General features: G+C 43.1%; 1 protein-coding gene across 5 annotated transcripts in view; it reads right to left on the bottom strand.

The window, feature by feature from the left end:
- Positions 1-15,128, bottom strand: part of LOC115195967 (low-density lipoprotein receptor-related protein 1B-like) — a 196,818-nt gene that overhangs the window by 54,405 nt on the left and 127,285 nt on the right. For all 5 annotated transcript variants that reach the window (XM_029756356.1, XM_029756360.1, XM_029756358.1 and 2 more), the window contains exons 44-58: positions 14,590-14,782; positions 13,700-13,825; positions 13,318-13,446; positions 12,955-13,074; positions 12,574-12,687; positions 12,256-12,405; positions 11,962-12,087; positions 10,424-10,543; positions 9,265-9,393; positions 7,813-7,935; positions 7,585-7,725; positions 3,454-3,641; positions 2,489-2,672; positions 1,705-1,790; positions 1,346-1,474 (exon numbers count right to left, since the gene is read on the bottom strand). In XM_029756356.1, the coding sequence (XP_029612216.1) occupies positions 1,346-1,474; positions 1,705-1,790; positions 2,489-2,672; positions 3,454-3,641; positions 7,585-7,725; positions 7,813-7,935; positions 9,265-9,393; positions 10,424-10,543; positions 11,962-12,087; positions 12,256-12,405; positions 12,574-12,687; positions 12,955-13,074; positions 13,318-13,446; positions 13,700-13,825; positions 14,590-14,782 (2,058 nt within the window). The remainder of the gene's footprint in view (positions 1-1,345; positions 1,475-1,704; positions 1,791-2,488; positions 2,673-3,453; positions 3,642-7,584; positions 7,726-7,812; positions 7,936-9,264; positions 9,394-10,423; positions 10,544-11,961; positions 12,088-12,255; positions 12,406-12,573; positions 12,688-12,954; positions 13,075-13,317; positions 13,447-13,699; positions 13,826-14,589; positions 14,783-15,128) is intronic.

Below are 15,128 nucleotides of genomic sequence, written 5' to 3'. Positions count from 1 at the left end.
CTGCACTGCAACAGTTCTAATAATCGCCCTTTATAGTGATTACGTTGGTCTAATAACTACAGGAATGGTCTCTACTCTGAAGTGTTTTGGCAGCAGTGAGCTAAAGTACGAATCAGACGGGAGGGATCCTGGGTACAGTAAAGCTATAATGAGTCATTATCCGTGTATTAATGACAACGAGCCAAGGGGAGAACCCTTAGGTACTCAGGTTCTGTTGGCACTCTAACTTCACCCAGACTCTGACTCTGGCCTTTGGAAAGCTAAATGGGGAGCCATGATAGGAGACCAGCCATGTTCAAGGAAGCAAACACAAGCATATACAAGCACAATGATACTGTATCCTTGACATACTGAGTCATCTTCCTCTGTGTGCCAATGTCACTGATTTTAGGAGTGGAAAATTGACCCCCCCCAAAAAAGAAAAAAGGAAGCACATTCAGTACTGTACTGTATCTATGGTGCATAACATGATCATAACAGGGTTCAGTAACACTTTATTTGAACTGTACGACAAAAACAAAACATTTCATAAAATACAGCTGAACCTAAACCAACAGCCATTGTTCTGTGCCAAACACCATAATCTAATACTCATGTAAGCCATCAACTACACAACGCTGTGCATTATTAGCAGGTGGTTTAGGTCCAAAACAATGAAGTATTTCCAAGGTATAATGAAAACAAAGATTTACGGAGAAGCTGTGTGTCTAAGGAATTATCCACACACTCACATTCTATATTGTACATTTTATGACATAATGGAATGCATTAGGCACTACGTGGCCATAAACCCTCATATAGAATAAATGCCATTGTTTTATGTGTCTCGGCTCAACCTTCAGCCAGGGAAGACTGTCACCTTTAGTCACATTTAAACCGCTACAGTCATGGTGTTCAATTATAGATTTATATAAACCTCCTCAACATCTCATCTCCAGCAGTATAATCTTGCCCGGTGGGGGGAGAAAAAAAAAATGAAAAAAAGAGAGAGAGCGAGAGAAAGAGCGAGAGTGCGCGCGCGAGAGAGAGAAAATGGATAAAGTGCATCCTTCCATCAGGGCCCATACATTAACCACTAACACCACTAGAACACTCTCTCGCTACACACCTTCCTCAGGCTAATGTAGAACACGGTTAGGGTCAATTCAGGAAGTGATTCGAATAAATTACAAAACGCAACAACTTTTGAAATAAACAGCTTTTCCTCTTCCGTTTTTTGAGAAGTCATTGGAAATAGATGCCCCTTTTCAATTACTGAATTGGAATCTCTGTTCACTTCCTGATTTGACAAACTTCAATTGGAATTTACCTCAGCCCTGCTGTATAAGCTGCTGCTCTACCGTACCTTCAGGTCACTCCCATTCAATCGCATTCTGTTTATCCTCCGTTGGGTTAGAGCAGGAGAGCTCGAGTCAATCCAGTAAATCAACTCCTTCCTGTAGTCAAAGTCCACTGCTATAATGTTACTGAGGCCCTGTGGGACAAAATCATCAGGGACATGTTGTATTGTTGTTACACAAAAAAGAACATATTGAGCAATTGCTTTGCATGGTTGGTTGGGGAGAGACACACAGGCCGTATAAGGATATACTCAATGTACTCAAGTAGGTTGATCAATGAAATGATTCTGTGCATAAGAAACCTTCTCCATCCTTAAATATTGAGCTGGTTCAAAAAAGGAACACTTCTCTTTGTGTGTCTTACCTGCTTTAGAGGAGTATAATTGGATCCATCAGTGCTTATTTTCCTGATGTCATGATGGTCGGCCAGAATCAGGAAGGGCTCTTCAGCTGAAGAAAATACAAGAAGATAAAAGAAAATACAGCAATTATAATACACAGTGGCTACAATGACTAACAATAAAGTCTGAAAAAATCATTTGATAGTGATGGTCCTAAAGAGTCACAAATGATTATGCAGGGGTGACTGTAGCAGTATGCTCTCGGAGATAGCTCATCATTACTCGTAAGTCATTACTTTTAATGCGTCGTCTCATTATCCCACCGCGGGGGCAGTGACGTTACAGTCAGAGGCTCTGGAGGTGTCTGTCTAATACAACCACTGAGTTGCTCCCTAGCTCCAAGCCCTAGTATATATCACTGTCACAGGCTATTATTTGACTGGGCTCACTACAGGTACATTCCCATGGAGATAGAACAAGTAGTTCTACTTTAGACATTTTCTGGTGTTCTCTTTTAACTAATCAGAACCCTCGTTCCGATTCAAGGTAATTCCCCTGTGATTTCCGGAAGTCCCTGATTGAAAAAAAAAAAATCAAGAGGAAGGTGGCTGACAGAGGAGCAGACACATGGGCAGATGGGTAAGAAGGAAGAGAGAGAAGGAAAGGACGAAAAAAGATAAAATGGCGAAAGAGGTACCTCAAGCAGCAGAGGCACAGATACAAGGACAGATGGGTAAGAAGAGAGAGAGAGAGAGAACAAGAAAAATAACAGAAGAGAAAATGATGGAGGTAGAGAAAGAGGTATACCTGAGAGAGACCTGCAGCTATGTGAGTTCTTAGCTGGCGCCTCGTAACCGTCTGCACACAGACACTTGTAAGATCCGTATGTGTTGATGCACAGCTGGCTACAGGGGAAGTTGGATGAACATTCGTCAATGTCAACACACGTTTGGCCATCGTTCTTCAAGCGAAATCCCGGCCAACACTTGCACTGGATCGGACGTAAGGGAGAAATTGAGAGACATTATTTTTCTGACAGAATCCATGTGTGGGCACTGAGGCACTGAATCAATCAATAGAAAAGTAATGGGGTACTGTCGCCATTGGGTTTTAGTGACTATGGACTATACAGGGATACTATGACACAAAGGGATTTAATAGGTTCTGAGCGCAAAATCCATGGTTTGTTTTGTTGGCAAACCATTCTTTGATGGTATGAACATCTTACAGAGAATATGGATTTAAATACATTTTTCTCTGACAACCTATGGCTTACAGCAACCAGGCAGATCCCAACATACATACTGTACTGTATGTACCAGGGTCATGGTTATTAAGTATGAATAGTACAAACAAACACATATTGTAAGCCGGGAGCAAAATGTTCTGGAAAACAGAACCTTTTCCATTCGGAGAAATATCAACTCCACATAGTACGTTGATTTAGGTTCGGTTTGTTTTATTGTTAAACATGATAATATATGGAGTGTAATAACCCTGGGTGCTATCACACAGAAATCCTATCACTATTTGCAAAACATCAATAAACAGTTAGCGGCTGAGCCTTAGTTTTATGTTGTAAGAGCTTAGTGGGCTTACCATACTTAGGGCTATACCATGTGTGTGTGTGTGTGTGTGTGTGTGTGTGTGTGTGTGTGTGTGTGTGTGATTCTGAGAAATAACCTCGTACAGTTCATGATTTGTGATTATGTGTGTGTGCGTGTGTGTGTGCACGTGCAATTCTGAGAAAGCAAGCAGGGGTACCTTCCTACCTTGTACCCTACAGGCAGGTCTTCACAGTCCTGTGTGCATCCACTGACTCGGCGGTTCAGACACTCGTTGACGTGACAGTTCCTCTCGTCTGATGCGTCCCCACAGTCGTCCCTCCTGTTACACAGGCTGGCCAGCGAGACACAGCGGCCGTTGACACACATGAAGAAAGAGCCGTTGCACAAGCTTTCTACAGAACAAAGTGGCAAGTGTTAGATTTTAACTTTCTGTGAAAGCCAGGAATGCAAGACTCCTGGATTCCCAGAACCAGATTAAGCCTAGTCCTAGATAAAAAAAAATATATATATATTTTGTTGTTGTCCAGTTCTTGGCTTAATCTGGGTCTGGGGAACCGGCCAACATAATTAAACAGTCAAATAAACATATTTCTATCAACCAGGAACATGTACACATAGGGGTCTACCTGTGTCAGAGCACCTGCCCCATTGCCCTCCCTCTCAACAACTGCCCTTTTGGGTGGTGGTATTTGTATATATTTTTGTACACAGTTTTTGACATTGTTGTTCTGAACTGCGCGAAATTCGTTGTGATGTCATCAAATTCGCCACTCCCACCCCGTCAGTTGGTTGGTTGCGCCTGTTTGTCGGCCGCGCCTGTTTGTCGGCCCTGTACAGAGTTCGCGCCCAGTATCCAAACACGTATGGCGTCATGATGTGGCCCTTTCTGGGTATAGATCGTGGCATCCCCCTCTCTCTCTCTCTCCTACACCCAGGTTCTGTTATCTCAGGTTGTAAATTCCTGGAGGAGACTCTCTCCTCCTGGCCATGCAGTATAGAGAGAGAGTTCCACAGTAGAACAAAGGAACTTCTTCATCACAGAACTTGAGAACTGAACAATATCCATGTTTTGGAGAATGTGTAAACGGTCGGTGGAGAAGCCAGCTACGACCCGGTCCGTTTTGTTTCATGTTGGTGACCTCATGAAAGACAATACAGCCTCATTACCATAACTCTGTTTATACAGGTGCCTCCGTTGAGGTTTGCATCTAATTATTGTATAACATGAATGAGTAAAGATGAAACTATTTGTGAAATGATGTAAGGTGGTGTTAAACCTTTAATGAAAGAGAATTGTATTCCCTTTAAAGTTTAACTAAATCATTGGCCCGCCCCCATGAGCACAGACATGATCTGTTGTCATGGAACAGCCCTTTTCTACTGTTACAAATAAAATTCCTCCTGAAGAAATCCTCTTGAGACCATGCATACCTCGGTCAGCTGAGGGGGCAAAGGTTTGAGTAGAGACCACAAAAATGGTTGTTGAATTCCTAACCATACCACGTGGAGCATTGGCTACACAGGTGGAAATGGTTAAACTCTGAGACTATCAATCCCGACAGAATAAGAGCAAATCTTAGATACTAATTACTAGTCTCCAGCTAGAAATGATGTCAACCTGGGATGCGAAGACCTACAACCGCCGAAACATCTATTCTACAAGAGCATTTCTGAATGGTACTCTGAAGTATCCATTCTAACCATGAAAGACTTCAGGGAAGCAGAGAGACGCTCGGATGAACTTTCCAACAGAAAGACGGACGATTCCAAAAGAGATCACGACGACACAACATATTGATTGCAATTATTCCAAAAATGAGTGAGCATTCATGTGCAAAGAATTAGCATTTCAATGAATATAATTATCAACTGTGTAGTGACTCTTTTTGTCTTTCCCGCCCTTCTCAGTCCACACCCACTTCCCTTTGTCCGCCAAGCCGTCATATCGGCTTAGCCCACTAGGGAACCTCCCCTATCATTTCCTTGTAACCATGTCTACTGTGATGTTTGTTTATGCATTTCTGTGATTATTTAGTTAGTTAGCAAATAAATGATTAAGACAATTGACGTATGGATGATTCATAGTAAAGGCTGGGTTCGTGCAGATAACTAACAATTTACGACATTTGTAATGAGACTAACATGAGGTAAAGAATAACTCATAAATTAGAAGACTAATTGATCAGATATTAAAATATCTGAACAGTTATGAGGAAAATTATAACTTTGTATTCTGAAGATTTTCCTTGGTTCCCAGACTTCCTAGTTAATTACATTTACATGATCAGTTTAATCACGTAATAATAATTACAGAGAATTGATTTTATAAAATAACAGTCTTCACTTTAATGATGCCAAAGACACAACAATGGCTTGAGAAGCAGTCACCGGTCGACTGTGTGTAGCAAGCTACCAATTATTATTATTATTATTATAATTTTGTATACTTTTACCCCTTTTTCTCCCTAATTTTGTGGTGTCCAATTGCTAGTTACAGTCTTGTCCCAACTCCCGTATGGACTCGGGATAGGTGAAGGTTGAGAGCCATGTGTCCTCCGATATACGACCCTGCCAAGCCAGCCACACCAATGTGTCGGAGGAAACACAATACAATTGGTGACTGAAGTCAGCTTGCAGGCGCCTGGCCCGCCACAAGGATTCGCTTGCCCGCGATGGGACAAGGGCATCCAGGCAAGTCAAACCCTCCCCTAACCCAGACGACGCTGGGCCAATTGTGCGCCGCCTCATGGGTCTCCCGGGCACGGCCAGTTGTGACACAGGCTGGGATTGAACCTGGGCCTGTAGTGACGCCTTAGACCGCTGCGCCACTCGGGAGGCCTTGGTGGAGAAATTACAAGATTATGTTATAATATTGTTATTGCATCAAATGATTGTTTTTTGCAACAGAATAAGGGGTTGTTAGAACGCTCATCTGTGTATGTTCTACTGAGGATGGGCCTCTGGAAGATTTATGATGTCTTTGGGTGATACCGCATTCCAGAGCATGAGTTAATGTTTCTGTACTGGGGTACCAGGGGGAGATGGCTCCAGTATGGAGTTGGGGGGCCAGACCCTGGTCTCTACACGATGAGGACAGATTTTACAGCAGATACTGTCTGCTGTGAATTATACGTATCTTTCATACAAATCTTAACCTTGTGACCCATTCCATACATCTGTTGTTTGTCATGGAGACTAAAGGAGAATGGACTTTGCTATAAAATGCCATGGCTCAAACCAGCTGGTTGAGTTCTCAGTAATCCCCTCCAGGGGTGATTACCGACCAACTCCATTACTGCAGTAATTAAATAATAAAGTTTGATTGTTTTGAAGAAATCTAAAAGTCTCTCCTTTTGATTACAATAATTCCACCACAAGGCGCAAGCTACAGTACCTAGTTTAAATATCAACAGTACTACTACAGCAGCATAACATTTGATTAACACTTGATAACACTTGATTTACATCATCATCAATATTCGGCCTGGTTGGCTGTTAGCCTACGTGCAGCAGAGAGAGGCAGAAAGACAGACAGGAACGGCTGCATCTACGCCCCTCCGACCCAACTCCATCCCTTCTTCAGTCGGGAGTTACCCACGAGTGTCATGGCAGCAGCAACAGAGGTAGTCAAGACGTTCATCCATGTTTCTCAAACGTCAAATTTCTAAGTTGTTCCAAACAACACATTTCGAAGAGTTTGATTACGTCTCCGTATCGTTCCAAGGTTAAGTTTAGGCATCAACTCCGAATTCGTAAAACAAAAATATAAAAAACAACATATCGGTGGATTTGAACATGCATCCTTTGGGCTCTTTGGAACCAGAGGCGGATGCTTACGCCCATCTGCCATCCACGTCCACTATGCCTACTTGAAGGTAACAGCGCTCACTGTTGCCCCTAGTGGCCGGTTTCCACGGCATCTCCGGAAGTCCTCAGACATGGATGGACGTCGAATAATGACTTGTATCACAGGCGACCTGCCTGATCTAACCACCATATACTAAAAATATCCACACAAGCTACTAGCCAGCCAGCCCATATATCATGAGTCAGAAGATTATGAATATTATATTGTAAAGAGCATTGAAGATAAATCACAATCAGTAAACCGGGAGCCGGTGGGTTCATTTTGAGCACCTGATCCCCTGAAAGGTCTGAGCATGGCCCTGCTAGCAACTCAATTTGTATCAGCCCTGTTCCCAGCAGGTCTATGAGCACAAAATGTGTTTGTAATAGGTTAAAACCAGCCGGGACATGGTGAGACTGAGGCGGTCTGTACCTCGTCTGTTCTCTCTCACACATACACACTTGTGTTGTATCAGATGAAAGGCTTGCCTGCAGCGGAACACTTGGGGTTGTGTGGCAGCTCGTCTGATTGGTCGAGACAGTCGGGATGGCCGTCACACTCCCACTGTACTCTGGGTAAACAGCGGCCATCTGTGCAGCGGAACTCCCCCAGACTGCAGGACCCATACTCTGTAGGACACAGGAGGCAAGAGGCGCGATGTGCAGTCAGAACACAACAAGAGGAAATACAAGACAGAGAGAGAGAGAGGTTCTTACCACACTCCTGGGTCTCATCGGAGCCGTCTCCACAGTCATCATCACGGTCACAAGCAAACCGCTGTGGGATGCAGATCTGATTACGACACTGGAACATTCCCTCCATGCACGTGTTGTTGGGGGCTGTGATAAGAAATATGTGGAGGGACAATTTGTTAAAGAAATACCTGAGATTTTTTCATATCATACACCTCTCTCAAAAAGGATCTGAACTTTTATAGGAATGTGGACATTATTAACAAGGTACACTATATATACAAAAGTAGGTGGACACCCCTTCAAATTAGTGGATTTGGCTGTTTCACCCACACCCGTTGCTGACATGTTTTATAAAAATCGAGCACACCACCATGCAATCTCCATAGACAAACATTCACAGAAGAATGGCTTTACTGAAGAGCTCAGTGACTTTCAATGTGGCACTGTCATAGGATGCCACCTTTCAAACAAGTCAGTTCGTCAAATTTCTGACCTGCTAGTGCTGCCCCGGTCAACTGTAAGTGCTTTAGGATGAATTGGAACGCCGACTGCGAGTCAAGCCTAATCGCCCAACATCAGTGCCGACCTCAATAATGCTCTTGTGGCTAAATGGAAGCAAGTCCCGGCAGCAATGTTCCAACATCTAGTGGAAAGCCTTCCCAGAAGAGTGGAGGCTGTTATAGCAGCAAAGGGGGGACCAACTCCATATTAACGCCCATAACTTTGGAATGAGATGTTTGACGAGCAGGTGTCCACATACTTTTGGTAATGTAGAGTGTGTGTCAAGATGAAATATGGTTTTACAGCACTGTAGAAGATGGAGTGCCGATTATTTTTCAATCTTTTTGTTATAACAGAAACTATTGAGTCATTTTTGCTTTGCAGTAGGGATTCTGAATACACAATGACAGAAATGTAATGAGACATTTTTGCTTTACAAATGGGACTGAGTCTGACTACGCTATGATTGTCTGCTGTTTGGTTTCTGTCTGGAGGCCTTCAGAAGGCAATACCCTATGACAGACATGTATTGAGACATTTGTTCATTACAAACGGGATTCTGAGTGACTAAAATATCACTGTGTGCTTTTGGTTCGGAAGCATTCAGAGGACAATACACTATGACAAACATGTATCGAGACATTTGAGCTTTAGAAAAAGGGTCTCGGAATACACTGTCAGACACATATTGAGATATTTGTGCTTTAAAAAAGGGACTGAGTGACTACACTATGACTGTGTACTTTTTGTCCAGAGGCCTTCAGAGGACAGTGTGTTTTCAGTTTGGATGCCTTCAGAGGACAATACACTATGACAAACATGTATTGAGACATTTGTGTTTTACAAAAGGGACTTGGACTACACTGTTAGACACATGTCCTTATTATTATCATTATAATATGTGCTTTAGAAAAGGGAGTGACTACACTATGACTGTGATTTTGTTGGAGAACTTCAGAACAATATTATTACCACAGCCAGCAGCAGAGAGCTCATCACTCCCATCTGGACAGTCCCTCTCCCCATCACAAAGCCAGGGTTTGGGGATGCAGCCGTACGACTCTGGGCAACTAAACAACCCTGGGCCACAGGTAGCGGTACCTGGATATGTACAATAGGATTCGTGGTCAAAACATTATTTTACCGAACTGAAGAATCTTTAGCCTGAGTGCCAGTCTGTTTCAGCTCTCTTGCCAACTGCTTAAGGAATTGTCATGCCAAACATGTTTGCTATGATAATGATTTCAAGACAGCAGAAACAGACTTTCTAGGGAGTTTTTCCTAGCCACTGTGCTTCTACACCTGCATTGCTTGCTGTTTGGGGTTTTAGGCTGGGTTTCTATACAGCACTTTGAGATATCAGCTGATGTAAGAAGGGCTATAGAAATACATTTGATTTGATTTGACTGGCAATCAGGCTACAGAATCTGCACAATTACAGTAATAGAAATACAGATATTTACAAGACTTCTGCGCAAATATTACTGAAAAACATGAAATCCACATCTCTGAAGCAAATTGCTCATCCATTTATCTCCACCAAGGATGTATCTTGTAAAATTTCAAATATATTTAATGAATCTTTCCCTGTCCCTTGTTGTACTTTTTACCCCTTTTTCTACCCAATTTCATGATATCCAATTGGTAGTTACAGTCTTGTCCCATCGCTGCAACTCCCGTACGGACTCGGTAGAGACGAAGGTCGAGAGACATGTGTCCACCGAAACATGACCCCGCCAAGCCACACTGCTTCTTGACACACTGCTCGCTTAACCCGGAAGCCAGCCGCACCAATGTGTCGGAGGAAACACTGTAAAGCCACAAGGAGTCGCTAGAGCGTGATGGAACAAGGACATCCCAGCCGGCCAAACCCTCCCCTAACCCGGACGATGCTGGGCCAAATGTGCGCCGCCTTATGGGTCTCCCAGGTGCAGCCAGCAGCAACACAGCCCGGGATCGAACCCGGATCTGTAGTGATGCCTCAAGCACTGTGATGCGGTACCTTAGACCGCTGCGCCACTCGGGGGGCCCCTTCCCCTGTCCCTTTGATGTTGATTTATCGCTGTTCTCTACATTTTCTACACATATTTGAGTCAACATAGTGTAAATAAATTCAGGCGTGTTTTTATACCACAGATCTCTGCGCTCTCGTCCAGTCCATCCCCACAGTCGTCCTCTCCGTCACAAAGCCACTGCTTGGCTATGCACTTGTTCTTAGAGCAGGCAAACTGGTTCCACAGGCAGGACAAGTCTAGACAAAATGAAATATAACACATTATATGGTATTTCATTGGGACAGGAAGCATGTAAACATCTTCACAATTAACCATGCAGAGAGCAGTGATAAATGAATGATTTAGTACGGTAGTGGGCAAAGTCGGTATGTGTGCAAAGTCCAAATGGGCCCAGGTTTCAACTGTTACAGAGGAATACGAGATTGCAGTCAAGTCACATACAATAAAGGTAGGTAGGTCTTTGTACAGAAAAGGTGAAGAAAATAATATGACATACGAGGTGAAGGTAAACAATTTTGAAGGGAGTCTCTTTTCTAACGCAGGTGGGAAATTATATCGCTATATCAATGTCATCTGTGAAATTAGATACAAAAAATAAACATTCCCTCAGTCGTAAGCACTTTCAAAGTAATGCTTGTCTTACATTCAAACCATGTACAAAGGAGTGAAGGAGTGCCAAGTGAGGTAAAAATTATTCAGCCTTAGCAAGCAGAGAGAGAGAGAGAGAGAGAGAGAGAGAGAGAGAGAGAGAGAGAGAGAGAGAGAGCGAGAGCGAGAAAGAGGGAGAGAGAGAGGAGGGAGGGAGATGAAAGAGGGAGAGAGATGAGAGAGGGAGAGACATAAAGAAAGAGAGAAAGAATTGTCTGTTTATTTGTTAGCATTTCACATCAATTTTATGATGACACTGTGGAGCTGCTTCCTTGGGCAGCCAGAGAGCAACCATTAACAATAACTGTGTGTGGCTACATGGACAAGGTCAGTGTGAACTAGCCACACAAACAGTGGGCACAAACAACACGGTGTGTGCATCCAACCACTACTGGCTGGGACTCGTTCAAATACACAGACGATGAGCAAATCCACAACAAATATAAATAGGATATTTGCTATTGCTATTCTGTTTGGGTTACAACAGAATAGTCTACTGCTCTGCCCTGAAGAACCAAAAGCAGGAGTGAAACATCTCCTCCCGTCATTATTCCTCAGGAGAGGCTTTGAACAGTGATTGTGGGAGATTTCCACATAAGGATCAAATCAGGGATGGAAGCATTGGGCTCAGCAGGAGACAGCCCTTCATTGTTCCCTTCAATGACCCACATGAACAAACCACCAAACACTGGGTTATCTTATCTTCTTATCTGGCCGTATTGACTGAATGTATTGACCAGACACAACAGGGGATACAGGGCAAAAGGAGAAATCGTTCAACCTAGAAATTCTCCATTATATTTGGCCACCTTGAGCTTTGTCAGCGTTTCATGCAGGATGTACCCGACAACATAATGATCCAACCGTTACTTTGAACAGAGTTATTTGAATAATTTAGACTCTCTCTCAAATCAGTGGCAGTGGCCACAAAATCAGTGCAATGTGCTTGCCGAAATAAATGTCATGTAAATAATTATTAGATAAATAAATGTGTCTGATATCATACCACACTGGAATTCATCTGCTCCGTCTTCACAGTCTTTCACCCCGTCACACAGCCAGACAGTGTGGATGCAGTTTCCACTGGGGCAAGCAAAATGGCCGTCCTCACATCTCTTTCTGAGGGAAGGAGCTGGGGAGAAACCAGAAGCCAAGATACATTCAGAACAAAAAACACATTTTCAAAATATCTTCAAAACGCATTCCAATAGGCCTGGTGTCTGTCTGGTACACGGCCACATCAACAATAGCCGACAGTACTAGTGTCACGGAAGAGAAAAAAGCCAGGAAAAAAACCTACTCCGGCAGTTGGTTTCATCTGCATAATCCCCACAGTCGTTGGCTCCATCGCATATCCAGGATGGGTGGACACAGAGGGAGGTAGAGTTGCAGCTGACGAACACTGTCTCCTTCACCCCCAGCATGTAGTAATCCAAGCAGCCTGTGTTGCCTAGAGAAAGTGGGCATTCGACCGGCATATCCAAAGGCTAAGGTTAGGGATTGATATTCCTGGCTATACATTGTTTTAACTACAATAGTGCTGTGTCCTGATATAACAATGAAAAATAACTTCAAATTCAAAGGTACTGTATGGCGCTTTAACAGAGGCTTATCTTACTGCAGTTCTTCTCATCTGTGGCGTCGGGACAGTCGATGATCTGATTGCAGCGGGCCGAGGCCGGAATACAAACCCCGTTCAGACAAGGCCAGTCTGAGGGAGAGCATGTGGAATCTAGAGAGAAAATACAGGTCCGAAAATAAAAAGATTAAGAAACGAGGGGTAGAAATATGTTGTATTTGAAATCTCTCTTTGGTTTGTTGTCAGGTGAAGAGATAGATAATATTATCCTTGCTTGGAGAAATGTTCCTCTATGAAATCTAATAGGAGAGACAGGAGTTCACCCTAAAACGATTTATTTGTTTATACAGTAATAATATAGTACAGATTATGTTGTCTGTCGGACTGGGCATGTAAATTCATCAGATTCTTATTACTCACTGTTACAATAAACCTCGTCGGAATCATCTCCACAGTCGTTCACCCTGTCACAAACCCGCCTATTGTCCACACAGCGCTGGTTATAGCAGCTCTTGAAGCCCCGTCTACAGTTTCTGTTATCTGTAAGAGAGGAAGAGGGGTAAATAAAAACGAAAGAGATACAAAGACACTTCAGGAAGAGATTCGACCAAAGGAATTACATGACATTCACTTGAATACTGTTTCTCTTCTCCTTCATTGATTTCAGGAAGTCAGCAAGTCTGAACTCATTCTACTGGACAAGAGCCCCGCGGGGGCTTGGTAGGGATTTTCATCTGAGGACTGGTGAACTAGTACAGTAACGCATATTGGGTGCGTACTTACCACAGTATTTCATTTTCTCATCAGACTTGTCTTTGCAGTGTGATATTCCGTCACATGTCAGCTGATAGTCAATACACTCCCCGTTCCCACACTCAAACTCAGTGTGGATGTTGCAGGAGGAGTTCTCAGCTGTAAAAAGAAGAGAAAATCCATTTTTGGGGATTCTTCGTCCAAACAGAAGGGTCTGCTTTCTGCTATATCCCTCCCAGACAGTCTCCAACAAACATACTTCTTCAATGCCCCACACATTGCTTCATCTGACAGTAACACTATCAGATGCCTATTGTCTATTTGTCTATTAGCAAGACATTCACATGGCCCTTCGAGCCGGATGCTGTTTACCAATGAATTAGAGGGAAAAAAGACAAGGTGTTAGACTTACATACACATCTGTTATCTTCCAGTATTAGTCTCTCTCCTCTGCAGCTACAATTGACTGTGCCGTGAGGGGTCAGAAGACAAAGGTCATGACATCCACCGTTCAGCACTGTGCAAGGGGACAGTTCACCTGGGAAAACAGATCATTATGGGTACTGTAGTACATCATCTTACAGAAAACACACATCAACCTCCAAATAAAATAGGACAATATATTGTTCCGTTTTTATAATCCAAATGGCATGCTTTACTTCCTACTTGCAGTGCCTCCCATTAAGAGTTTCAGCTTCCACATTTTTCGAAATCAAGCACTGAAAACATTTCAAGGGCAGTGATGTGGTAGAAAGGTAGACTTCTCTGTTGGGGACCATCTTTGAACTCTGTTTGGCTTGGACAGTGGAATGGAGCGGTAAGCTATAAACCATGCCATCATGCTGCCCCCTTAGTACCCACACGTCTGCTCATTCGAGAGAGAGAGAGTGAGATAATATTTCTCTGCTCGAATGGTACAGATTCAGCGGAAGCACTGTGCCAAGCTTGGGCTCCACTGAAGCACAGGCCAGGCAACATGGGGTAGCCTGTGGGACTGGAGGTTGGGATTTTTGGAGTTGTTTATTCAATAACAGATTTACATTGAGTGGTAATTAATCAGGGAGGGTAGCTGGGTCTATAGGAAGTATTGTATAATGTTCATGCCAAATGGTCTAACTCAGCTACACAGGGTTGTAACCACATGCAAACCATCACAGGCTACAGTTACATTTTATCACACACAATTGCAAAATAGTCTACTCACAAAATACCACATTTTGTGTGTATATTTTAGACAATGTATAGAAGACTCCATGTTGACAAGTGAGTTTTGCTTTGATGTACTGTATAGAATACACTTACAATTGTTGGTATTGTTGGAAACTGCAACAATTCCCATTGGCTGGTGGGGGATGTCGGCTCTGAGGACCTTAATGTCGCCACCTGTGTACTTATTGGAGCGTACCACCGCCCTCCGTACCCAATCAGACCAGAACAGGAAGTTCCCATAGATAGCCAGGCCAAAGAAGGTTCCTGGACCTGACTTCATAATCACCTACAGAATGAATGTATGAAGAAAATGGTGTTAAATTGGTTTTATGCTCATGTTTTAGTCATTTGTTTAGTCATATTAATTTAGGTTGAAATACATCAACAGAACCTTGGATGTCACATACTCAAGCATGAGAAGAGGTATGAGACAGCTAGAATAATTTCAATATCTGATGGTACACTCTTAGAAAAAAGGTTTCCAAAAGGGTTCTTCAGCTGTCCCCATAGGATAACCCTTTTTGGTTCCAGGTAGAACTGTCTATACAAATGGTTATTCATGGAACCCAAAAGGGTTCTACCTGGAACAAAAAGGGTTCTACAAGCAACTGTAAAGGTATCTTCAAGGGGTT

The sequence above is a fragment of the Salmo trutta genome, chromosome 6 (genome assembly GCF_901001165.1).
Source record: "Salmo trutta chromosome 6, fSalTru1.1, whole genome shotgun sequence".
In the NCBI taxonomy this organism is placed as follows: domain Eukaryota; kingdom Metazoa; phylum Chordata; class Actinopteri; order Salmoniformes; family Salmonidae; genus Salmo; species Salmo trutta.
This window is presented reverse-complemented; position numbering and strand designations above follow the sequence as displayed.